The sequence below is a fragment of the Martes martes genome (genome assembly GCF_963455335.1).
Source record: "Martes martes genome assembly, chromosome: 4".
In the NCBI taxonomy this organism is placed as follows: domain Eukaryota; kingdom Metazoa; phylum Chordata; class Mammalia; order Carnivora; family Mustelidae; genus Martes; species Martes martes.
The window spans coordinates 153,514,671-153,541,456 of NC_137891.1; the positions used below are offsets into that span (position 1 = coordinate 153,514,671).

Below are 26,786 nucleotides of genomic sequence, written 5' to 3' on the forward strand. Positions count from 1 at the left end.
ACAGCCTCAGTCCGTTCTCACCCATCAGCAGGAGCGCTCACAGAAGTTGGGCACTGAGGGAGGCCACAGAGGGTAGGGGAGAGCCATCCTGTCAGGTCGGGTTTGTGTATCCCCATTGCAGAGGTGAGGCCCTGGAGGTCCATGAGCTGACAGCTGCATCCATGAGTGGTGGAGCGGGGCCAGAACCACTGTGCCCCATGCCTCCTCAACTCGGGTGGCAGGACAAGATCTAGTGGTGAGAAGTGGAATTGTTTCTCCTAAAGATATGGGTGATCTTCTACTTTGAAGGGCTCTTTGCACCATTAACTGAAAGATTACCCACAGTTCCTCCTCAATGATTTTAAGAACAGATTTCAGAGTGGCAGGGCCATCCAGGAGCCTCCTTCCTTTTTCTCTCTGTAGTTCGTTTCTCCAGAGCCATGGGGATGGGGCTGAGGGACAACTCCAGGCTGTCCCTTTGTTACCTGTTTGGGTAGCTTAGAATATGTAGGAGTTGCTGGGCTTTTCTCCACTGCCAGAACAGGAATGTACTTTCCCTGTAGAAGGGTACTTTGCCTGATGGTCATTGGCTTTGGTGTGGCCGGGGGTGGAAAGGCTTGTTCTCTGCTGGATTTGCCAGTCAGAGAAAGTGGAGGTAGGAGAGGGCTCCTTATGGGCAAAGGCTGGCCTCTCTGAACACCTGATTTAGGCCTGACACTAGGGGCTTGTCATATATAAAACAGCCTCCGTGATAGATAAGATCATCCGCTGAGGCCCAGAGATTAGGCTCAAATGTAGTATCTTTCCTGAGGTTGCCCATTCAGGGGATGGTAGGAGCAGGTTTCGAATTGAGGCCTGTCTCACTTTTCCATACACCAGGTAGGCTGATCCCACAGGCATCCGGCCCCAGGTTTCTGCAGTGGCTGTGTCTCCCCTGCCTTCATCGTTAAACCTCCTTTATGTGCTACAGTGGATTCTGGGACTATTGGATGGGATGTTAACATGCCTAATTTAAGAGCCTACCGTTTCTTCTTAGCCTTACCAAGCTGTATGATCTCAAGATGCCAACCAGAAAATTCCGAGAGTTTTTATAGAAATTACCTCTTTTCAATAAGAAACCAATCCAACCTTCACCCCCATCTCATAGATGGGAAAACTGAGGACCAGAGAGGGCACAGGACATGCCTAGGCCATGTGGAATCTGAATAGATTCATCCTCATGAAGCAACAGAGGGTTAAGATGAATGGATGGAATGAGTCTGGTTGCTTGGTTCAGCGGGGCCCAGAGTTTGGCCACACCCTCTGTTACTGTTCCAGGCAGCTGAGTTTGGTTGGAGGTAATTCTTAGAGTCCTAGCATGCTAGTCCTGTAGGGAGCCCCAGCGCTTACTTGGTGCAGCATCTACACAGGACAAGAAGCCTTCTGTAGCCTCCTTGTCGAGTGATCATCCTACCTCCTGTAACATCCCTCTAGAGACAGAAAGCTCACTCACTGCCTTCCAGTGCAGTCTGTTCCATTACTGGGTGGCTCTGACTGTAGGGAAATGGTTTTGTGCAGGAGCGTTTGTCAGACTCTTCCTTTGTTCCAGACAGCTAAGAACCTGGTGATGCCTTAAAGAGTCCCGATGTCATTAGCCAACAGGTGCAAAACAGTGTGAGCTTTGCTGTACTCCTGGGCTCCCAGGGTGTTGGGAGAGGATACAGAGGAAGGCTCCTTAGGTGACTGGGCAGGGGTACTGAAGGTGGCTGGAGAAGGCCCCCCACATGAGGAACTAGTTAGGTTTATCCAGATGAAGAGAAAGTGAACAGGATCTCAGGCAGCAAGACAGCCTGAACAAAGATTTAGAGTTAGGAGAGAAGCTGGCTCTCTCGAGTAGTTTCTGGCTGGACTGCATGATGGAGAGCTAGCTAGGAGGAAGTACATGTCTGGTGGGGCGGACTCATGCTGTTCTGCACATTCCTGCCGTTTGGATGCTCTCTGGGCCCAGATGGTTGGGTGGGGAGGGAAGTGGAAGAACAACAGATGAAGAACCAGCCCAGTTTTGACTGCCCACCGGCTGGCAAAGTATAGGCTCAGAGCTGCTAGAGGTGAGATGAATCCCGGGGACACCCCCTCCTTGCCACTGCCCCCTTGTGGAGTTCTTTAAGGACCCCCCACTCCCCAAGGTCAGAGATGAGCTGAGAGTCCCACAGAGTGAGCATGACATGAGAAGCCTTTGAAATCTGAAACCTGCCCTTGGCTGAGGAGGTGGAGAGCAGTGGAAGGAGCAAGGCTTTGGAATCTTTGAACAGCCCAGAATCTGAGTCCTCACCACCTGTGTGACTTTTGGCACATTCCCTCTCTGAGCCTCTGCAGAGATGATAAGACTTCCATGAAGATTAACTTCTTTACTTTAACACATGTTTAATGACTGTTGTATGCTAGAGACATTGTACTGGGTGCCCAGGAGATAGTGAACAAGATCAAGGCTGCCCTTGGAGTTTCCACTGTAGCCGGGGGGATGCACAACAAATAATTAGTTGACATCAAGGTGAAAAGTACTACAAAGATTGAAGAAAGAGTGAGAGATTTTGGTGTAGGGAATATAACAAAGAAGACATTCAGTAGGTATCAGTCACCTCAGAGAGGAGCAAATATGTCATTTGAAATGGGTGCTACAGTTCCTTAAAGTGGAAACTTCCTTAAGGTTCCTTAAACTTCGTTTAAGTTTCTTAAAGTTCCATGACTGGGGCCCTGGGCCCACTCTTGCCACTCCTTGCTGGGTTTCTGCCCCATGGAGAGGGCTCACAGGTCCATTCCAGCTCTGCTGCCCTGTGGGTTTGACTCCTGAGGAGGGGACCCCGCTGTGGGGGCATCCAGCTGCAGGAACTTGCCCAGTCTGGTACCTCAGGCAATACCGGCTTTTCCTGCCTCTGCCCAGCAAAGCCTTCTCCAGCCCTTGGTCACAGAAGGTGCTGGGAAAATGGGGAAGGAGAGGGAGAAGGACCCAGAGAACCGCTGCTTGCTGTGACCCCATCCCCTGCCTGATCCACCTTCCCCAGACCTCATCACACATCAGTGCTCCGGTCAGAGCTCACCTCTTCCCTGAAGCCTCCCAGGGTCACCAAGTTGGTGGTGACCCCTCCGTCCCCAGACCCTTTACAGATCATAATGCTCTCCACTTTCTGGCCGGTCATGGAGCCTTGATTATGTGCCACGTGCCTTCACTGTTTGAGAGGCCTTCGCTCCCAGTGAGCTCCTGCCCATCAGTCCTCCAAACACCAGCACAGAAGTGTGTGGCTAGCCCTCTGAAGCCTTCCTAAGTCTCCTCCAGGTGGAGCATCCCCTCCTTTGCTTTTGTTCCCAAGTCTTTATCCTGACCCTCGATCTGTTGCCTGCCTTCTGTCACTGCTGGGCTGTCAACCATTCAGGGCCAGTCTAGCCCAAGGCTAGCACTTCGTAGATGCTCAGCAGATTCTCACTGAGAGAATGAGACCAGGTTTGTCCCTGCCCTCACTGGAGGCATAATGCAGCTAAGAAACAGAAGCACAGGGACAATAGCAGGCTAAAGTGGCTGATTGATGCCTTTTGAGAAACAGTGATAGGGTCCACAGAGGAGGGCCCACCTGCCTACCTCTGGGCCATCTTCCCTGCCTCTTTCTAAGGCTCTTGTGTACCTCCTTTGTTGTTACCTAGCTATTACTGGGCTCAGGTCTTTGTAAACAGAGTGGAATCCTCATTCTTCTACCCAATCCAGCGTGCCTCTGTGCCACAGTAGCGGTTCTGAATGCATGTAAGAATGTTGACTTGATTCACTTTGCATTTAGGAAGAAACTAGAATGACACCTGTAGCAGAGAAACTTCCTATTCACTGACAGAAGTGATACTAAAAGTACTAAATGAAATGATCTAGTACTATTTAAGAAAAATCTAATATTATTAGTCTCTCTGTTTCAGCAGAAATCAGAAATGGTATTTCGTGTTCAAGCATAGACATGTATTTTGGGGACATAGATGACTTCTGAACCTCCTGGAGGTCACACAAGCATTAACTTTTTTTAGAAAGGTTTTCAGGAAGAACGTCATTAGTCTAATGTAAGCCAGACAAAAACAGAGGGATATAATTTCATTTATTCATTGTGCCAACAAACACTTATAAGCCCCTTACTCTGTGCCATGATTCCCATTTTATGGAAGGGGCCCCTGGGGCTTAAAGACTAAAATAAGTAACAGAACCTGTTCTTACACCAGGTTTTCTAACTAAAGCCAGTGCTTGTCTATCAAATCACAGCTATTTGTATGCAAAGTAATGGAGTTTCACATAAAAGCCTCCACTTCTGCAGAACTGGGACAACTGTGTTTTCTCCGGGGGGGGCCCCCAGTGCCTCACTGGGCCTAGATCTTGGGATGCCAGCAGGGACTGTGTGCTGAATGGGCTCCTGAATGACTGAATGAAAAGACAAGTACTACCTTTTATTCTTTTTTAAAAGCTTCCTTTACCCAGCTGAGAGGTTTCTCTCCATGGAAGGTGTATTTTCCCCAAAATAAACCCGAAGTGGATCAAAAGGCTTTTTTTTTTTTTTAATTCCTACTCTTCCCACAACATGAAAAAAGTTCCTTTGTTACCTAAAATATCTGCACCAGATCTTACAATGCTGTCTCTTCGTGCAAGTGCTTATTATTGTGGCTAATTTGGTCACATGTGTTTGAAGGAGAACAATGCCTCAGAAATTTTTAAAAGCAAAACAGCAATCTGAGGCATTTGTTGTAATGAGATGTAAATTGCCAACATCGTTAGTAGTAGAGCCGACTAAAATTCGCAATGAAATCTTTTACTCCCCTCCTTCCTTAAATTAAAAGCACTAGAGGCTCTCCTCTCACCTCCCCAAAGAAATCGCATGCTTTTTAGTCCTTTTCTTTTGGATTCTGTAATACTGAACACCCCATTTTAAGGATCTAGTCATCCTTTCATTCACCTGCCACTTCCTGAGCCTCTGTTTTGCGCCTGCCTCTGTGCTGGGCTCTTCTGAAGGCATCACCAGCTTGTGTGGTGGCTACGGGCAATCCCCACTTTGCAGGTAGGAAAAGCCGAGGCACAGAGAGGTGAGGTGCCTAGTCTAAGGTCATGAAGCTGTGATTCATACCCAGTCCCCTGAGAAGCCCCTCCCGAGGCGTGCCTTTGGCTGGTCTGCCCTCCTTGCTGAGGCTGAGGAACTGGTGCTGAAGAAGAGAGCGGCCTCTGGGTGTTAAATGGTGCTGAGGGAGAATGGTAGGAAACAGTTTTCCTCGAAAGCCAGACGATCCCAATACTGTGGTCCCCGAGGAGACCAGCATGAGCCCAGGGGGGCACGGGTGTGCCGTGGGGGTGCCAGGACCTGCTCTGTGTGCACCAAAGCCGTGGTTTAGTGGTGGATTAACAGAGTGGCCAGGGATAACGTGTGTGAGGGAGGGGCGGTGCGGGGGAGCAGTGTTTCCTCAGTGCCCACTCTGTGCCACACTCTGGAGTGCTCATTTCTTATATATCATCAACTCACTGAATCTTCAGCCTTGCCAGATCTCTGTTGTGGCTCCTTCTTTCGGGTGAGTCAACAGGGTCAAAAAGGTTAAGTAATTATTCATGTGGAAATTACCTGTTGAAGGTAGAATGTGAACCAGGCACTCACTGTGCTGAGCCCTGGTCTCTGAAATAAAAAGACACAGCCTCTGCCTGCCCTTAGGCCTCGCAGTCTAGTGGGGGAGACAGACACAGAAACAGTTGAGTGCCTCTGATTATTGTGGGGGTGGGAGGCAGAGTTCTTCCACCTGAGGAAGCTTACGGCTCACCCTAAACAGTTAAGTGGCAAATCCAGAATTTAAATTCCAGTCTCTGACTCCTAATTCTAAGCCAAGGCGTGGAGAGAATAACACCCCCCTTTTGAAGGGATAGAATAGCCTCATGGAGGAGGTGGCATTTGAGTCAGGCCTTGAGTGCCTGGTGGAGTTTGGCTGGGTGGACATCTGTGGGGTAGAGTGGTCGGACAGCAGGATCGCCGCAAGCACAGACTGTGAAGCTGCTAAGGAATGGTGTTTGTGGGGAGAGGGCCAGGCTGGCACTTTGGAGAGGAGTCTGACTTGGTGGGGGGAGGAAGCAGCAGGGGATGGGGCCAGAAAAGTGACTCTCAGCCCTTACTCCTAATGACCCTTATATGTCCCTCTGTAGCCCTCCGAGTCATCTGTTCCCGCTGGCTTTTTCCCATCTGCTTGACAGCCCTAATTTCTACTTCCTGGGCTGCCAGAAAGGTGACAGAAGTCTAAAAACAGCTCCCACCCACCCCAGCCTGTACCCCCAAGCACCTCAACTCAGCAGCAGGGCTTTGTTTCGGGACCTTTGCCCCAGCCTGTCTAAATCCCCTCTTCCCCCACAGCTCTCTCCCCTCATGTCATGAAGGATTTATTGTGAACCTACAGTGTGCCAGGTGCTGTTCTGGGTGCCAAGACTGCAAAGAAAGTAAAATTTTGCCCCCAAAGAGCTTCACAGTCTAATGTAGACAAGAGACAGATTGGCAGATGATTGCAAACAGAATTTGCTGGAAGTATTTATAAAACAGAGGCATCCCTCCCCCTGCCCCCACCCGGTAGTGACCAGAGCAAGGCCTCACAGAGGACACACCTAAGCTCCATGGCAGGCAGATGTGGCTTTATGCGAGGCGGAGACAGTAGCACCTCCAAAGGCATGGCGGCTGGGACCGCACAGCATTGGGGGTCCTGGGCAGAAGCAAGAAGTGAGCACCAGGAGTAGAGAGGAGGCTGGTTGTTCTGGGCCAGGAAGGCTACAATGTATGACATCGTTTTGAGGGTAATTAGGAAGGAAGGTGCTAAGCAAGGAAGGGCACGGTCTTAGGTCTTAGGTCAAGGGGATCTCTTTGGCAGCCATGTTGGAGATGGATGGGAGAGAACCAGACTGAAGTCAGAGCTGAACTGGAGTCCTTCTCTTGTCCACCATCTTTTCATAGAAGGAAAAAGAGGCTTTAGAGAAAGGACGCAATCTTGCCAAAGATGATCTGTGAGCCAGTGGCTACAGGGACCTCATCCTCTCAGCCCAGCCCTTTTTCCTGTTGCTGAATGTCAGAGCAGGAAGAGACCTCAGATGCCAACTGGGCCATGCCCTTTAGGGGAAACTGAAATAATTACCTCTTCCCTGATCTAAGAAAAGATCAAATGCTCCACTTGAGTTTTATCTCAGAAATTCAACCTGAGATCTCACACAGAGAGAGGAGAAACTTTGGCATCTGCTTCTGAAACTGTAGAATTCTTCACTCATTGTTGTCATTCTTTTATTATTTAGCATACATTCAGAGAATACCTACTAGGTGCCAGGGGCTGGGGGCAAAGAGAAGACCCCAGATCTTGAATAGATGACACAGTTTTAGGAGCTGCCATCAGAACAGTCATGATGTTGTCTGTCCTCCACTCTGCCACCTTCTGCATCTACAGTTCACTCCCCTGTGGCCCCACAATTAAAACACAGCAGAGCCAGGCACAGCACCGAAACTGACTGTCCCAAGATGAGCCATGCATTTCCATCAGCACGGTTCTGCTGCCCGGCCACGTTGCCTTCTGTTTTGTGCAGGGCTCACACTTACATCCTTGGAGACTGCTGAGATTCTGTCTTGCAGATGGCAGCTGCCAGCAACTCAGAAATGATAGTCTTGTTCTAGGAACCCGTGTCATGAGGAATTTTAGTAACAAAATCACCAATACCATCTCTACCACCAGCCAAAGTCTAGGATATAGCAATTGAACATAGAATTGCAACTAGCTCATTAGGGCTTTGATGTATAAAGAGCTCTGTACCAAGTGATGCGCCTGGTTAGGATAAGGGAAGATTGGACCATGATATTCATCAGTTACTTAAGGTATAGGCGTGACCCAGGGGACCCGCGAGAGCAGTAGCTAAAACCCTGAGCCTGAACAACCACCGAAAGGTTTGCGGGGGGGGGGGGGGGGGGGAGCATTTCCAGCGTGCTGAGCTCTCCATTGGCCTTTGGAGTTGCTCTCCTGTAAAAGTTAATCAAGTCATTCAGCCTTATTTACTCATTTTCATCCTGTTTCTCTGCCCTTTGGTAATCAAGACACAATAGGTGATTTAAAAAATAGTCCATCATTTTTAAACGCTAATGGAGAAGGAAAAAATACTCCCCTTAGAAACCACCACCATTTATCCAGCTTCCTTTCACTGTTTAAACTGCGCGTAATTTGTGTTGATTGCATTAAAATAAAAATCAGGGTAGCTGCTAGATCAGGCAATCAGAAGCTTAATCTGTATTGTATTTTAATTTCTTGGTTGAAATGCTTCTGTCTAGCTAGATACTAGGTCTTAGGGAGGGGGAGGCCTTTGCATTTCTCCCCACTGCTTCCCTAACCTCCATTCTTTGGCCGTGGCCCACTCCCATGGAGGCTGCAGAGGTGGGCTTTTCACAAATATGCAATTTGCATATTACAGTGATGCCCACCCTTCTCCCCCCAGTCTTAACAGGACCTCTCTTTTGAGCAGGCAGTTGAGTCCCCTGCATTTCCATTCAGACAATGACACCTTCAAAGACCACTTCTCATTTGTACTTGGAGTCCAGTTCATTCTTGTCTTCCGGTTTTCTTCCTTTTCCGTTGTGACGTTCACACCTCATATTATTTTCAAGCCTGGGTTTAAGTGTAGTCCAATGGACAAAATAAGCCAGCCTATTTATTTTGTGCCACTATGTGCTGATAGATGCGTAGTTAAAAATATTTGCCTTTTATTTTCCTTGGAGTTCTAGACAGATCTCTTTTCTTAACTGCCTAGGTCCCGCCATTGACTTGGAAAAAGTAAAGTCAGAATGTCTCGAGCCCGAGCCGGAGTTACGGAGCACTTTCAGTGAGGAAGCAAATACGTCGTCCTATTACCCCGCTCCTGCACCTGTCATGGACAAGTATATCCTAGACAATGGCAAGGTAGTGTTTCAAGCTCACTATCCATTCCCTGCAAGTGTTTGTTAGCTAGAGTAACGACGGAGAGTGTGGTGGGAGCTTCCTTCGCTACAGCTTGGCCAGTTGGCCTCCTGGCCCAGGCCTGAGTAACTATTTCCAGAATTCGTGTTTTGTAACTAGTGGAGCTGTACTGGGACTTGTTCATTTTCTCTCCCCCTCCCCTTTTTCTTAAATACTGGGCCAAAGTAACTATAAAAACTAAACTGACATTTTAAAATAGCTTAGTACTGAGGAAGATTTTAAAAAGCATGGTAGTTTGATGAAACTTGTCCTACCCACCTATAAAACCAGATACATAAAATTTATAAGGTATACGAGATATGAAATCTCTGATTGACAGATAACTCGATGGGTGTCCATTCACCATTTACAAAGTATCTACGTGTTCTAAGCCCTATGCTAGATGCCGAGGATAAGCTGGTAAATGAGACGTGCTCCTTGACCCGAAGCTGTTTCCAAGCTGTATGTTCAGCAGTGGTCAGACCACATATAACTCCTCAGATTTTCTTGTAAGACCCTCGGAAAAAATCTTGAAAGAAAACTTAAGCACTATTAGTAGTTACATTGGTACAGGTGTGAAAAATAATGGAGTAGCCTTGGAAGGTCTTAAAGTCACATGATGGAGCAGCCGGGCAGGGAGAAAACTGTTCTGACTCCTTCTAACCTCCAAATGGATTCATCTTGGAAGAAGTATATTGGAGCCCTTTGTCTAGGCACTAGTCAAATTCAGTTTTAATGTTCTATTTCTGCCACCGTGGCATACATTACAGACATCACCTCTCAGTCTGCCCCAAAGAATCATCTGTGTCAGTGTTTTTCTTGCCACTTTGTGCTTCAAAAGGTCTCTGTTTATCCAGTATTGCTCCCCAGTGGGCTGATGAGAAAGAAAAGGTTGTTTTCTTTGGGTTCCTCCAGATACATCCCTGCAACTGGCCAGATTGAGGCAGAAAGCAAATATTGTCAGCTGAGGAAATGAAATGTGTTAGTCTTGAGGGCTGTCTTGGATAGTCTTGGATAGGGAGATGCCCTCATCTCCCACTGAGCACTGCCTCCCCACCCCCAGAGGCAGAACTGATGCGCTGGGTCTTTGGCCCCTTCTCTCTTGACTTGCTCCAGCCCACAGACTTTAAAAGTCTGCTTTGCAGGGGACAGATGGCATGACAGGGTGGATTTAGGCAGCCCAGAGCCTGAACGCTGGGTAGAGCTCTATCTCTATGCTTTCTGTGTGACCTTGCTTGGATGGGTCCTTCCCTTTTCTGGGCCTCAGGGTCTCCAGCTCACGAGCTAGGATGGATCATTGCTCTCCGTAGGCCTTTAATGACTCCAACTGTGTAGCTAAGTTGGGTGAATCTTCCTCAGTTGGAGATAAAAGAAAGGGCTATTCTGTGTGTGTTGATTTCTTTTTAGTGATGACCACTAGTGACTGGAGACCTTTTCTTAAGATAGCTTCCAAGAGAAATCTATTTCTCTCTTCCTTTGAAGACTGACGGATAGTTTCTGAGCATTATGGGGCCGCTTTTGCAGAGGTATCATTTTTCCATTTCCAGAAAATGGGTCTCTCAAACCTCATTTAATGTTTTTACAGGAGTTGCACAATAAATCTTGAAATTGCCAATTTTGTTTTTTCATTGGCTATTGCCGACATGTTGCTGTAAAGCTAACCTGACTTTTGTTTGCAACTAATTGGTAGCTCAGCAGAGCAAATTTATGAAGAGAGAGGAGAGGAAGCAGACAGACTAGCAATGGATAGCGGCTTCCCTGAGCAGCGTTCCCTATATCCTCATTGTTCTTGGCTCTGCTAGCGTTTCTGACCCTTTCTTTTCTCTGCCTGCATGAACAAAAGCCTTAATCTCTGCAAAGCCTAGAGAATTAGAATGGGATCCATTTCCTAGTAGGAAACTAGTTTTGTCCTATAAAACATTTCACAAAGCCATTTTTTGATCAAGTCCATCCTAGCAGGTGCCATATTTTTAATAGCCTCCCTTGACACATAAGGCTAACATTTTGGTCAAATAGCGAACTATATTTTACGTGAATAGGGCTTGCCACAAAAGTTACCTTGATTTTGATAAAGTTCATTGCTTTTTTTTTGTCTAAGATGTTTTATTTCAGGAACTCATTGAATCACAAAGCTGCAAAGACCATTAAAGTTTAAATAGTCTAATTTATACATGGCATACACGGGGAAACACATCCAGAGAAGGGATTCCTCTGTAATTCTAGAATAGATTAGAGACAGGCAGGTAGGAAGTGCAAGCCAGGTCTCCTGGTTCCTAGGCCAGTGTTTTTTCCAGTCTATTCTGCTGCATCTCTGAAAGCTGGGCCTCGCTCCAGGTGACCCTGGGCTTTGTTAACCTGAGGAGGTATTGTCCCAGCACATACCTGTGATTGGTCTTACCCAGAGCCATTTTTTTCTGTGCTGTAAAGCTGGCCTTGTACTCAAGTGCACGTCAGAAAATATTTTCTTCTCTAAGGAACAACAGCTCATCAGAACTGAAAGCCTGTGCCATTAAAACATATTAAATATGCCCATCAGTTTCTTACTGCTTTGTGTTCAGACGAGTCCTGATCAGTTTGAAGGGGACAGAAGGGGCAAAGCTTCACCCCATCCCCATGGAGATGTACCATGAAGGGCTGAATCAGATGGTGAAGGCTCACAGTAGGCTAGAAATTCAGAGCGGATAGAACTTAGCCCTGCAGCAATTAAAGAGTGTTTCCTGGATCGGGGACCAGAGCTTGAAAGATAAGCAGGCTTAAGAAGACATAGGAGAAGGCATTCATTTCTGGACAGGGGAAAGGCCTGAGCTGAGACACTGCTGGGGGTGGGAGGGAGGTGGGAGGCGGAGAAGGCAAAGAGAATAACAGTTACTGAATGTGTGCCGTCCTCCTGACATCTGATTCACGTTATGTCATATAATCTTCAGAACAGCTCTATGAATTCGGTGGTGTTCTGCGTCTTCTCCACCTGAGGAAAGTGATGCTCAGAGAGGTAAAGTGGCTAGCCCAAGAGTCCCAGCTAGTAGGTAGCAGGGTCAGGATTCACACCCGGGGCTGGAGCCTCCAGGGCCCATCTTTGTGTTACCGCACACTGAAAGGAGAAGGAAGAGGAGGAGTTTGAGAACATCATTGTGATGGCCATAGTAGGGAAATAAAGGCTAGGAGGTTGAATAGAAAGAGAATTCTAGAGGGCCTCTACAGCTAGAGAGAGCGGGTTGATGTGATAAGAAATAGGGAGCCATTCAAGATTCTAGAGGGTTCACACAGAAACACAGTTGAAAGACTGGAAGTCAGCTAGTCAAAGGAGAGCCGTGTTTTAGGGAAACTGATCCTGGCAGTGGTTATACAGGGGGTTGGAGGAAGCAGGGACAGGAGACAGAAAGCCAACCCATGGCTTCTTCTGGCTTCCCTATCTGCAGTAGTAACCTGTGGTGGGGGCCTGCAAGGGAAGTGTCTGGGCCAGTACAGAGGAAAGCTGAAAAAGAAACCCAGTAGAATATCGACGCAATAGATAGGCTATGTTTCCACCACATTGTCACCACGGCGACACTGGCAGCAGCAGGAAGGTCTGGGGAACGGGCTCTGCCATCATACAGATTTGAGTTTGAATCTTGATCCCAAAATTTACTGCTAGTATGTCTTAGGAAAGGTAGTTTTGTCCTTCTGATCTGGATTCATGTCTGTAAAGTGGAATTAATAACCTCTAACCTATTTTCATCTCTTAAGGTCATTATGAGGATTAAATAGAGGGTACAGTCCAGGTCCTCAAAAAATATTAGTGCCCCCCCCAATCTAGTAGAACTTTGGCTAAAATGACTGTCATCTCTCTTTTAAGAATAATAAATTAAAAGATTATAGGAAAGAAAGGTCCAGGGTAGAAAAGAGCAGAGATCTTTGAAAAACGGAAGCTGTCTTCCTTCTCCAAGGGTTTCTGATTCTGAATTTAATCTAATTCAAATTCCTTGTTTTTCCCCTACGTGAGGAAGCTTGTGAGGGTAGCTTCAGAGTGCCATCAAGGGAGGTGACTTGGGGCCCAGCAGGAAGCAGCCAGAAACTTGTCCCCCGCATGCCTGATCTGGCACCCAGACTGCCCACTTGCAGTTCAGACTGAGGAGGAAAGGCCGGACTTGACCTTGGATCTGTATTGCCCAGGTGGCCCCAGGCAGCGCATCTCACTTCCAGGGCTGCTTATCTTCCCGAGCGCTGTGAGCAGATTTGCAATCCTGAGGTCTGCGGCACAGGAAGGCCAGGTGGATCTGGTTATCTGATAGCAGGCCTGCAGAGATCCGAGTGATCTTGTGAGCGGAAGGAAGGCAAGGCAGAGGAGGCCAGCAGGATTGTTACTGGCATTCGTGGGTGGGCTGTACTGCTGCGTTGTTTTGTTTTTGTTTTTTAATGATTGGAAAATGTCAGTAATTGGTGAAGGAAGAAGTGCTGCTGAACGACCTGCCTTTCTGTCTGTGTGTGCCCACCGTCTTTTCCAAGCCAGTCTTCAGTCGCCTTTGAACAGTGCTTCTTGCCATCAGTCTGCCATCAGTTTGGGGGTGTGTGCGGTCTCTCAGACCAGGACCTCTCCCGAGAGGTCTCCTAACCGCATGATGTGGTTGACCTACAGGTCTTGCTGCAGACAAGGACTTTTGGCAGAGCCCTCTCATTACCCTTAGGAAGTATGCTCATTACCAGCTGCCTCCCCTCCTTCCCCACAGAGGCCGTTTCCACCCTCCATAGACTCATTAGAAACACAACACAAATGGCAATGTCAAAGTCAAAACCCTATTTTTTTAAATGATAACATCAGCAAATGAGTTGAGTTGTTAAAGGAGCCAGAAAAGAGAAACAATTTGAACACCTCTAGTTCATTACTAGATCATTCTGAGTCCTTTACATTTAGTGACTCTGCTCTGAAACTTTGAGCGCTAACCTTGTAGGGAGCATTTTTGTCACGTGTGCCGTTAAAGTCAGACTAAGGACGCCGTGGTTTGGTTTGATTTGTGAAAACCACACGTGTTCCGAGCCAGAAGGAATGCAGAGATGAAATCCCCCTTTTCTAGTTCCGTTCACAGGAAGTTGAACCCAGAGGTGGGGAAGAACCTATGCAAACACACTCCAGCTGATGGCCGAGAGCCGGGCTGCTGGCTTCCCCCCTCCAGCGGGCCATGGTCTTCAGACTTAGCTGTACACCTGAATTACTTAGGGAACTTTCAACAGCCCTAGTCCCTAGGCCCCACCCAGAGTAATAAATCCAAATCCTGCGAATGGGGCCCAGGCACAGGCAATATTTACAGCTCCAGAGGACCCCCATGTGTGCCGCTGTGGAGAAGCATTGTTCCGGGACATGTGTCCCAGCATGCTCACATGAAAGGGAGAAAGGTCCTTCTGAAGTGCGACAGAGAGACAACTGTATACATTCCTGAGATTCGGTCAGGCTCTCAGTGGCCTTGTTATAACTTGAATAGAGCTTAGAATCCCCGCCCTACAACTTAATAGTCGAGTGACTTTTGGCAACTGGCTTCACCTTTCTCAACCCAGTTTTTCCATCTGAGATGAAAATAGGGTCTCAATGCCTTCCTTCCAGGGTTGCCATGGAGATTTGAGATCGTGGATATAAAGCACTCAAATAAGGCCTGGTGCCTTATAGGTATTTAGTAAATAAGCATTATTTCCCTCAAACAAAGTTAATGTAGTGTTTATGGAATGAGTCCCTTGTAATTGTGCAGCAGCGTCTTTTAAAGAACAAGAAACGTTTCCAACTGCCAGCCTGTCCGACGACACAGGTGCTTGTGTTCTTATCCCTTTCAGGTCCATCTGGGAAGCGGGATTTGGGTTGATGAGGAGAAATGGCACCAGCTACAAGTAACCCAAGGAGATTCCAAGTACACAAAGAACTTGGCAGTCATGATTTGGGGAACAGATGTTCTGAAGAACAGAAGCGTCACAGGAGTTGCCACAAAAAAAAAGAAAGATGCGGTCCCTAAGCCACCCCTCTCGCCTCACAAACTAAGCATTGTCAGAGGTAGGTCACTGCAGTACAAACGCAATGATTGAGATGCTGTCCTGTACTCTGTCAGGAAGGTACCAGACACAGTTCAGGTCAGCAAACACTGAAGTCTCTCCATGCCAGGCCCCAGGCCATGTGTGGGACCTAAGAGAACAGGTATGGACCTTGTCCCAGGAAAGCTCACATTTCACAGGGAGATGAACTGTGGACACAAGTACGGTTCAGGTCGCTAGCATGAGGGGGACTGACGATGTGTTGAGGGAGGTCTCGGGAGGGGAGCAGATCCCTAGCTGGAAAATCAAGAACGGATTCCTGGGGAAGAGAGTCCCTGCCTTGGGCCTCAGAAGTGGTGCTCCTGACCACTAGCCTCAAGTGTCCAGCCGCCATGTTTCAATGAAGAAAGTAGACTCCATCAACATGTACATTTTGAGCAGGCCACATGCCAAGTTCTAGGGCAGACAGCAAATATGTCAGATAATTTCAGGTACCGATGAAGGTGGTGAAGCGTCACCACCTGTTACAGTAGGACAAAGAGGGCTGTGTGAGCTGTGGTGGTTGGAGCAGGCAGGCTTGAAGAGGATGGAGCCTGGAGGTAGATGAGGCAGCCCCGTGGAGGTCTGAGGTGTGGTACAGCAGGTGGAATACACAGGTGCAAAGGCCAGCACACTTAAGGGATGAGGAAGCTCCAGACGCACAGAGTCATGAGTGTGGAGAGGGTGAGGTCAGGGAGGTGGGTGAGAGCAAGTCTCGAGGGCCGAGAAGGCCACATGAAACAGCTTGAATCTGTGGAATTCCAACAACACATGACTCACAGGAGAAGGGTGGTGGGGTCTGCAGATTGTGGAGTGACCAAATGGGAGATCAGTTAGGACACTCCTGCTGTGGTCTCAGATAGAGATGATGGTGCCATGGACCTCGGTTATAGCAGTGGGAGTGGGGAAAAACGGCCAGATGTAGGGTATGTTTTGGAGGTCAGGGTAGAGCAGGACTCAGCGAGATTCAGCAGGCTGAGGTTGGAGCTATAGGGTTCAAGCCCACACTGCTGTGATCTGGTGTGAGGCTTGTTCTGCTCTAACACAGCTGCCCTTGCCTGGCTGACTCATGACTAATTGATTTAGGCAGCCACTTATTTTCAGACAGTCAGGTTACCTTTAGTCTGCCTGCTGTCTGGAATGGTGGGTCCGGAGCTGGGAGGTTGCCGTGAGAAACAGGCCTTCCTGGGGATGTATTCCTGCCCCGCTAGATAGGTCACCGACCTCTGATTCTATTGTACTGGTTGGAAGGTGACTCAGCAGGTCCCAGATGTCTCCCAGTGACTGGCTGGCCCACCATGGTCACGTTGTGGGTCTAAAGTCATCTGCCTCATGTCTACCTCAGGCACGAGTCTGATCTTCTCTGATTCATCTCCACGTCCTCGTGGCCTGGCACAGGGCCTGGCACACAGTAGGAGCTCAGTAAATGCAGTTGGAACAAATGAAACACTGAGAGCAGCAAGCTGGTCCCCTGATTAACCCTTGGTGTGATTTCTTGTCAGTCACTTCCCCTCCATGTCTGAGTTTCCTCAGCTGAAAACTTCCCTCCTCAGACAACTGAAAGGATAGGACTATGGCTTGGAAAGAGTTGTGTTCCAACTATGAAGAAAGTTACCATTCTTTGTTGACAAGTGTGCTGCCTCCGTGAAGCTTACGTGAGCCCATGATGATCATGCCATTGAAGTTCACCCTCTTTCAGTGCTTCTCAGCTTGTGGGCTCTCTCCTGTCCACTCCTGGGGCAGGGTGACGGCAGGTCAAAACAGGAACCAGGTATCGAAAGCCTGGGTTCAAGCCCCAGCTCTACTTTGGTTTAGCTTTGAGCTTACCCTGGTTCGTACTATATTCTCTTTTCTTTCCCCCAGCCTAGTGTGGTTCCAGCACCGAGTGGATGCTTGGTGTCTCCCATCTGTAAAGATCGCCGTCCTTGTTCTGGCTACCCAGTGGCCCACCCAGACATTTTGAATGTTCTTTAAACCCCATTCAGATGATGTCCTGTGCAGCTGATTGGGCCCCCAGAGGTATAGAACAATCTATAGCTGGCTCAGCCGTGTGGCCAGCGGCCATCCCATTCTCACAGACTTCCCCCCACACCTGCCACGCCCACTGCCATGCCCCCCAGGTTTTCCTCACTGAGCCATGCCACCATCCCATCCCCAAGGAATTTTTAAACCTTCTCTGCTTTTCCTAACATGATAGTCCACATCTCACTCTTTCTCAAAATATGGCCGTGCCTCTTCCTTCACAGAGAAAAGAAAAGGAACTCTCACAGCTCTGAAGTGCAGACTTCACTGTAGACTTAACTGTACCCTCTGTGTTTCTGCCTCATGGCCCAAAAGAAGAGTTTCCTTCTCTTATTTGGGTCTGGCCTGTCTCTCCATCTGGATCCCAGCCCCACTGCCTTCCTAAGTACCTCATTCTTCCAATTATGCTCCCTCGCTCCTGCTTCCTTCCCAGCATCATTTAAATAGACTTTGACTCTTCATTTCTCATGAAAACAAATAAAACACTCCCTAGAGGCCACTCCTACCACCTAGCTGCTGCCATGTCTCTCTTTTTCTTTTCACATCCAGATTTCTTGAAAGGGTTGTCTACACTCGCTGCCTGTGTTCACTTGTAATGCCCCTGCTGTCTGGTGTCCACTCCCAGCCCTCTACTTCGTCTGTTCCTGCCTCTTTTCTCACAGACTTCCTCCTTTCCAAGTCCAGGGCATGTGTTTCACCTCCTCCCCAGATTGTCTGACATGACCACTCCTTCCTTACAGCGAAATGCTCCCCCAAGCTCCATTTCCTCCCGTTTCCCTGGCTTTTCATCCCTCTCGTGGGCTCCTCTTCTGCTGCCCTGGCATCTGTCCCCACAGCGTCCTCTCTCTCCACCAGCTCCCAGCTGGTCTCACTTTGCACTGTGTCCATGGCCCTCTGTGTGCCCATGGCCCGCGCTGGAAGCCACACTACTCGTCCTGGCGCGTGTCTGCTGACCTGGCCTCTGGGGACCCCTCTGTCCTCCCATTTCCCACTGTGCTCCAACCACAGGGGCCTCTTTCCTCTTCCTTCGCCATCTGCCCTGCACACCCTGCCTCCTTCTGGTTCTCCAGCGAGGCCTTCCCCAACAGCCCAGTCTTCAGGAACCTTTTCTGTTGCTCTCCCTACATAAAGTCTGTCCATAGCATTTCTTGTTTGTTCCTGCACTGGGTAATCGTCTTTCCCCCCTGCCCAGTGAAATAGAAGCTTTGTGAGCATCTGGTTCAAGGAAGACAGGTAGTGAGTGCTCCGTAAACATTTGCTGACTCAGTGGATGACGCTTGCAGATCTCTCCTTGGCTCAGTCCACACTTCTGAGTTCCCGAGCCACCTATCCAGGTGCCCACGGCTTTCTCCTCACCAGTGCCCACGTGGGTGCACCCTCCCTGCTCGCTTCTTTCTCCTCCCTTCAGAGCCAGGGGCCCAGAGATGCGTCACGCTTGCCTCCTCCACATGCCTTGTTCTGTCTGTTCTGCCCCCAGATAGATCTTAAACCACCCACTTCTCTCCCTGCCCCACTGCACCTTTCGTAGTCAGGCCATCATTTCCCCCCTACACAACTCCAGCGGCTTCCAGTCTCCTGTCCCCATTATGTAACCAGAGTGATCTTTCAGAAACCAAACATGATCCCGTTTCCACCGCCCCGTCACAGCCGGTCCATGGTGCCCATTATTAAACGGTAAGCTTCTTAACGTGTCACGAAAGCACCTTTAGAACCTGGCCCCTGGCCAGCACTCCAGCTTTATTTTTCAGCAGTCTATCCCTAGAGTTCTTGTCCTCGTGAACTATTGTACTCCCTGAACAAGCCTTGCACCCTCGTTAGGGAATTTGTAAATGCCATTCCTGGTGCCTGGACCACAGGTCATGTTCCCCACGCTGCACCCGTGCCGCTTTGCCTGGCTAGCTGCCGCTAACCCCTCTCCCCACTCCAGATATGCTTAGGAGAACCTTCCTTCAGGAAGCCTTCCCTCACCTCTCAGGGTGGGTGGACACTTCGGCTACATGTCCCAGAGCCCTTTGTGCCCGCCTATATTCTCTTTTTACTGTATCTTTGCCTCCCAGAGACCTGCACTACCCACAACCCCTTAGAGTCCAGAAACACTTGCCATGCAAGTGAATGAGAAGGAAGAATGACCCAAGGCCACTCAGCTGGTTAGGTGAGAGCCGAGTAGAACTAGGCTTTCAGACTTCCTTGTCTCCAGAGGTTTCTTGTGCTACCAGTGTTAGTTCTTTCTTTACTACAACCAGGCAGGTTTGAAGTCTGTCTCCTATCCCACCATACACTCACCATTTTTAACCTAATTCTTTGAGCTCCTCCACACTGCACTGGACTGGTTCTTCCCATGCAATCTCTCTGTGGATTGAGATTGTTCCGTTAATTTGATGTTTACCACAGTTAGTCTTGTTTGCCATATAAAAATGATAATCCTTGATGCTCATGAGGATTTTTTCATCTCTTTGATTTTAAAGTCGTTCCATAAGGCAGCGGGATGGGTGAACACTGGCACCGTTTTAGAACAAGGGAAGCAGGACGGCTGTAGGAGAGTCTTGCTTTGATGATAAAGTCCAGAATGACAGTTAAACCTTATTAAGGTCAAATGACCTTTTGCAGAGTGTCTGAGCTTTCTAAATGAGACACAGCATTGAGTTCTGGTTAATTTTTATAACTTTTTTAATAGGACACATTAGCGCTGTTATAAACCTTGTTAATTAAGCAATAATCTCAAATGCTCCCTCGCAGAGGGAGACATTCCCGGCAAGTGCAGGTGATTAATATTTAGAGTCTAACAAAGCCTTTTAATCAACCTGAGGGGCCGTGCAGTGCTCTTGCCCCCAGGACACGAGAACGGTTGGGATTCTGGGGAGGACTCCTGTAAACCTTTCTCCATTCACCCCTTTCTTTTCCTGCCTCTTCCGTGACCCCTACTAGGGCTCCGAGGACCATTACATCCACCCTCCTTCTCTCCCTTCTCTCCCCTCAGCCTCTTTCCCACCTTTCTAGCTTCCAGACAGCTAAAGAGGTAGCACTGGAAGAATCTTGGATTATGGGGTTTGACATCCTACTTTCACAGATGGTAAACTTGAGACCCAGAGGGGTTGGTTCCCACTTAGAGGTTGCACAACAACGAGGGCAAGAGCCAGAATCAAACCCCTGAACTTCGAAGTGGTTCTCAGCACGAGTTGCCTCCCTCACTTGATTCAGGTTCCAGCAAAGTCGCTGTTAATGTCTGTATCCTCCCGACCCAGGGCTGGAGATGGAATGTCCGGGCCTTCCTGTCTGTGGGGGAGACACTGGTCACAGTTTTATTAGACTGCAGTCAGTGCTTTGAGAGAGAGTGAGCTAGCGGGAGCCCAGAGGCTGTCAGCAGAGTGGGGTCTCCCAGCTCAATCTGGGATGTCCCAGGAAGGCTGAATCTGGAAGGATGAGTAAGGTTTTAGGCCGCCAAAGGTTGGAGCCAGGCTAATCAGGGAAAAGATGATCACAGGCGCTGATTTGTGGGATAGCCTGAAGGGGGAGGGAATTGCTGGTGGACCCAGCAGAAGGCAGGACTGGAACGAGACGGGGCCTCCTACTTTCTTGTCTCAGTCCCTGTGGAAAGTCCAAGATAAGATGAAGTGGAGATTACTGGGCTCTGGAGTGGTCAGGGAACAGCGGAGGTCAAGGGAAAGCTTTTAAAGTCTTCTCTGTCGAGCCCCTTCTCAGTGGTGGTGTGTGTGTGTGGTGGGGGAGGGGGGGTGGGGGGTGTCCCTGGACACACAGAACACCTCCAGCGCTTGCCCCAGCAGTGTGGATGGCACTGGGAAGCAGGCTGGCCACACGCCCTGGAAGGGCTTGGCACTAGGGGTGGCAGCGGCGGCCTGTGCTTGTACTTACCCCCTTTCTGCAGGCCTCTGCCTTCTCTCACGCCAGTGGAGGGTCAGCACAGGGTAGGCCCTGCAGTCCCTCTGAGCGCTGACATGCTGCATCTCCAGTAGGACTGCCTGTTGTGGGCTGGGCTGGTAGACAAGATTTTGTTTATTTCCCACAGCCATTCTGTAAGAGTGGGTCGTGGTTCCTGTCTCAGAGGTCAGGAAGCGCAGGTTCAAAGTAGTTAAAATTCTTGCCCATGACTATGTACCCCAGTGGTACATTCCCCATGCACGTCTCCAGTCCCCTCACATCCCCTCAGGTTTCCCTGGGAAAGTAGTCACTCATTCACTTCACATAAATTCGCTTAACCTTGCCCCTCTGCAAGCACTGTGCAAGGCCCCGGGAACAAGCAGTTATGGTGCATAAGAGACTTGTAACAGCCCCACGGAGGCGTAACGCTCCTTACGGTTTGAGGAAGGCTTGCAAAATGTTGATCTCCTATGCTCCATCACAGCCTTAGAAAAGATAACTTGTGGCTTGTCATCCTTGGTTATGAGATGAGGAATCTAGGGCAGTGATTTGCCTCAGGTCCCTGGGCTAGGAAGTGGGCTGAAGTCAGGCTCGTCAGACCATGTCGGAGGCTTTCTCTTGGCTTCATCACACTGCAAATGTCAAACTCCGTAAGAGTGGCCATCCTCAGCCTCAGTACTAATGACCACGATGAGACGCCACTATACACCCACCAGGCGGTCAGAACCTTAATAACTTCACAGTGTCAGGTGCTTTTGAAGATACAGGGCAACCTGTGCCTGTATACGCTACTGTTAGGGGTGTCAGGCAGCGTGACCGCTTTGGAAAGCAGTTCACCGGGTACCACCTAGCAAAGCTGAGCATGCACATGCCCTAGCATTCGGCAGGTGCGCACGGAAGCCCGTGCTGGGGATCCACCTGCGCGTGCGTTCCACGAGACACGCGCCGGGGTGTTCGTGATTGCAGAACACTGGAAACCATCCAGGTCTCCACTGACCATAAAATGGATCAGCAAATGGTGGAATAGTCCTTTCAAGAGCATACTGCCCTCCAGTGAAAATGAATGAGCTGCAGCTGCCCACTTCCACTCGGGTAAATCACGAAATGTTAAGTGAAAAACAGAAAGAAAGATATTTGAGGTGTAGATACCCTTGTAAAACAGTTAGGAAACAGGGAGAGTAAACAATATGTTATTTAGGAATGTATACACATGTGATAAGACGAGAAGAAAAGAGCAAATCCAAAAGAGTGCTTCCCTTTGGGGAGGGTGGGCTTGGGAGGGGACCCCAGGGGAGCAATGATGTCTTATTAAGCTGGGTGGTAGGCACATGGATGTTGTATCCTAATTTTTAAAGGATAAACTTACAGTTTCTATCTATTCTTTTCTAAGTACACTTGTGATGAAAATTTTAAAATACAGCTGTGCCAGACACGAGAATTGGTGTTGGGGAGGGATGTCAGGAGGCCCATTTTCTTTTTGCCCCCTTAAAAGATTGTACTCCAATCCACCATTAATCCTTGGCCGTCTTGTTTCTTTCCCCTGTCTAGAGTGTTTGTATGACAGAATAGCACAAGAAACTGTGGATGAAACTGAAATTGCACAGAGACTCTCCAAAGTCAACAAGTACATCTGTGAAAAAATCATGGATATCAATAAATCCTGTAAAAATGAAGAACGAAGGGAAGCGAAATACAATTTGCAATAAACTTTGGATTTTTCATAAAGCCTTATCGTTTTTCCTTGCGTGGCTTGTGATTTGCGGGCGATAGTGCTGTCCAGATCAGACCCCACCATGCGTGGTGGGATGTGGGCAGGGAGCCAGCAGGTTTCCAGGGTCGTCGACTTGCCCTGAACTTGGACTCCCCATTCCAAAGAAGTCAGACGGATTTGCTGAGACTCAGGCAGCAACATGGCGCCAGCGTCATTCTGGGGATGGGGAAAGTGCTGTCTTTTTGGAGGGGGATAAAGTGTCTCTGAGTTGCCTATCACTTGACTGAGAATTTGAACTAATATTTTTACCATTCAAGGACTTCTATCTCTGTTCCTCTATTTTGTTCTATAATAAAGCTTCATTAATTCTTTGATGTAGACAATCATTATCCTCATTTATTTAAGGATATCAAGTGTACAGAGGAGGTGACCAGTGTCTTTGAGGGGCGGAACATTCAGGCTGAAAGCAAGAAAATTCATAAGGGGTGTGGTTGCTGTCTGCAGATCCGAAGGGCTGTCTCGAAACCAAATTACTTTCTCGTACTTCAAAGGACAGATCTAAGACCAGACGCCTTTTTCACTCAAGATGATCTGAGATCCGGCTTCCTTGATAAGTTGAATCCATCTCTGTAAAAGGGTATAGGGGGCGGTAATGTGAGAAGTGGTCCGACGTTACCTTCAGGAAGTAGGGGGCAATGTCACCCCGTGTCAGTTCGTTTATCCTTTTATATCTCAAATGATCTTTCAAGTTACATAATTTTTATCTCACTCAGCAACTGCTTCACTAAGGTGCCTGGTGCACAATCTGGCAAACCACATTCGATCTTCCTGTTGATTTGCACTTTCTGTAATGCCTGTGAAGTCAGCATGGTGTATTGGAAATGGCAAGGGTTTGGGGCTGAGCGCCTGGGTTCCAAGCCTGGCTTTCCTGCTTGCTTTGGGCTTAACCTAATCTCTTGAGTTTCCGTTTTCTGTTCCATAAAAAGGAGATGATATCTACCTTACAGAGTTGCTATAAGAATTCTTTACGTATATATAAAGTGTTCAATAAATGTTGCCGATTATTATTTTCTTCATTTCTGGTTATTGGCTTTTAGGCATTGGTTGGAAAACTTGGGCCTCCATTTTCTCTAGTGCTTGATCCACCAGACCACTGAAGGTCTATAAGCCAAAGGTCACGGTCACTGGGTTAAGTAGGGGAGAGGGCTACGTCTTTGAGGACTTTTATTTTAGTAAATAAAAGAATCCTTTGTAATGTGAAATATCATATGCTTGATAACAATGTGTAGATGTGAATTTCCTTTTATGGCATTTCCCCAACTTTCCACAAACTAGCAGTGCGATCTTGGGCTGGCTGCTTAACTTCTCAGAGTCCTTATCAATATAATGAAGAAAATAATGTCTACCTCACAGGCTGTATGGATAATTAAATAATAACAGATAATATATGTCAGGACTTTTGTAAGTGTTTAACACAGTTTAACTCGTTTCATAAGTAAAGTTTGTGACACTTGTAGCAGTGTTTGATTAATTCATGCTATTAAAATGGGTTCATTTCAATGGCATGGGCATGAGTAGTGCAGAATGCGTGAGAGACTAGGGAAAAGTACGCGTTATTCTTGAGCTCATCGCATTTTCTCCGTAACCACAGCAGAGACACAGACACCCAGAAGCTCTGTGCATTTCCCTTTAAAGACTATTACCATATGGTACCCACTTTATAGGGGCTTTTAGGTTGGTGGGGGAAATAGTCTTGGAAATATATTTTAAAACGTTATAAGAGATGTGAAAGTGCTTTGTGTAATGTATATTGCCTGTAGTAGGGACAGACCAGGGTGTGAAAGATTCTGGGATCTGCGTCCAAATCCTGACTTCCCCCTTCTGGCAAGGTCTTTTGGCCTCTCTGGGGCTCATTTCTTTTAAAGTGGAGATAATGATCCCTAACTCAGGGTTGTTGTGAAGAGTAGTCCAGGTAATATCTGGGAAAAGGGCTCTGGAAATGTCAAAGAACCACACAGATGTTAGTTACTTTCAGCTTAGAAGGCAGAATAAAGTCAAAAGTGGGTGTGACAAGGAAGGACATAGAGCCAATTCTGATGGGAAATCAGGAGATGTTCATACCCTACTTAGACTGAGATGGTTTTGAGCCCCTCTTGTGTACCCAGTGCCCTGTTACTATCATACAAGGGCAGGACCATCATTCCTGTACCTGCACAAGTGAAGAAACAGGCTCAAAAAAAAAAAAAAAAAAAAAGGCTAAATAGCATGTTGGCCAACGTCTCAGATTTGTCAACAGTGAAGTCAGGTCAGAATCCATGTCTGTGCACAAACCCCCTTGTCACCTCCTCCCTGAAGGGTGAGTGGGATGTTAAGGCCTGGGCTGAGACTCTAGGACTGTAATTTCAGGGTATATTTAGAGAGACCCAACCTCCGTAACCAGTGGGTATCAGTCTCATTAATTGAAGCCATTTGAAGGAACTATAGTACCATTTAAAAGGATTCACAGTTTTATTACAGATACATATACAAAACTCAAATTCATTTGGTGTGGTAGAGAGTTTCCAAATGTGTCCAATATTAAGAATTTGCTGAGGCTTAAATTACAGACTTCTGGGCTGTGGCTTAGTGAGCTCAAGTCAATAAGTTTGAGATGGGGCTGGGGATGTGTATTTGAACACAAGCACCTCTCTTGAGCAGTATCAGTCCAGTAGAAGTCATTCGACAACCTGCTTTACTGGAGGAACAAGAGTGTTTCCTACGTAAAAAGACGTGCTCCTTCTCCAGTACCTGAGGATGCCTGAAACGGAGTAAATTTCCTTTTGAGTAGCTCAGGCTCCACCCCCAAAGCTTGTTCCTAGTCAGTCTTTCCTGAGCACGGAGTGCTGATCCGTTGGACAAGATGCAGGTGACTTTCATTTTAGGCCCCAATGAGCATCCCCTCACTTTCATACTTAGGTTCTTTCTTTCGATTCCTGTGACAGGCCGGTGAGTTGTGGAGGACAGGACAGTCAGGACTGAATTGGCAGAGCCTGGGTGGATGGAGTTTGGGCACTGTCTTCACGAGTCCTGGCAACAAGTTCTTGGTTACCAGATGAAACGGAAAGATGTGGCTTGTTTTTATTTTCTGGCAAAGGAACGTGTGTGAGTGACCGTTCTATGCCTGTGGATTTCTTGGGTGCATTTCAAATTATGACTTGCTTTTGTAGTTATAAAGAAATAAAAGTCACTTCATAGAAATTTTTGGAAAAACAGGGGAAAACATTCCAAATTGGGCTACTACAAGCATTGCAATATATCTCTTGTAGTCTCTTTTTCAAGGCCTGAGTATGTATTTTGCATACCTGTGATCATAGCCTATTATCAGGTTTACAGCCTTCCCTTTCCATTTATCATGTTTCCCTGCTGCTCCGTGAAATGTAACCGTCCGTTCCAAGATCCACCAAGTGGAGGGATGTCAGGCTATAGTGGAGGAAGCCATCTGCTGGGCTGTGGGGCTAAGGTGGAGGGCTGCCAGCTCCTGAGGGAGGCCCCCTGCACCCACGGTCCCAGGGCAGGAGGCAGGGAGAGCCTGAGTCTAGAGGTCCCCGCATTCGAGGTCATTTACCAGGTCTCGCACGGACTGCCTCACCTCACCTGAGTTCTGTCCTCTTTCTGAACGCCAGCTTCTTCATTTGCAAAATGGAGGAAATAATGTCCCTTCGTGGGGTTGTTAGAAGGACTGAGAATGTAATTAAAGCACCAGGCTGGAGTGGACAAGGGGCCGCCAGGGTGAGAGCTGACATTCCTCTTCTCTCCCCACAACCATTCAAGTCCTCCCCTGAGTGCCCCCGGTCCAGTCTCCAACCTGCTCTGACCTCTTACATGGTGACCTTGGCTTTCACACCAGCCTTTGGCCCCCCAGACAGCTTGTGCTTATCCCACAGCACTTGGTGCTCCTGGGCTTTTCCTTGTGCACAACAAACAGGCCCTTCCCTGCCTTCCAGCTCCCCTCGCCAACCTCGACCCTAGCCCCACCACCCAGGTGCCCATTTGCCCTTCCTTGTCCTTTAGGTTATCTATAAACAAAACTCAGAGGAAGGTTTTTTGTGTGCACAGTTGTTGGGGTTTTTTTTTTCCCCTTTATATTTTCTATCATTTTCTTAAGGTCGTTTTACTGGAGTCAAAAGGAATGACATTTTTTTATCATTCT

General features: G+C 48.0%; 2 protein-coding genes across 4 annotated transcripts in view; both read left to right on the forward strand.

The window, feature by feature from the left end:
- The window catches only part of BEND5 (BEN domain containing 5), a 48,353-nt gene extending 24,685 nt beyond the window's left edge, over positions 1-23,668 (forward strand). For both annotated transcript variants that reach the window (XM_080800717.1, XM_080800718.1), the window contains exons 4-6: positions 8,777-8,925; positions 14,758-14,971; positions 22,435-23,668. In XM_080800717.1, the coding sequence (XP_080656843.1) occupies positions 8,777-8,925; positions 14,758-14,971; positions 22,435-22,592 (521 nt within the window). In that variant the 3' untranslated portion in view covers positions 22,593-23,668. The remainder of the gene's footprint in view (positions 1-8,776; positions 8,926-14,757; positions 14,972-22,434) is intronic.
- Positions 1-26,786, forward strand: part of AGBL4 (AGBL carboxypeptidase 4) — a gene marked incomplete at both ends in the record, with an annotated part of 1,559,236 nt that overhangs the window by 1,332,877 nt on the left and 199,573 nt on the right. The window lies entirely within an intron of this gene.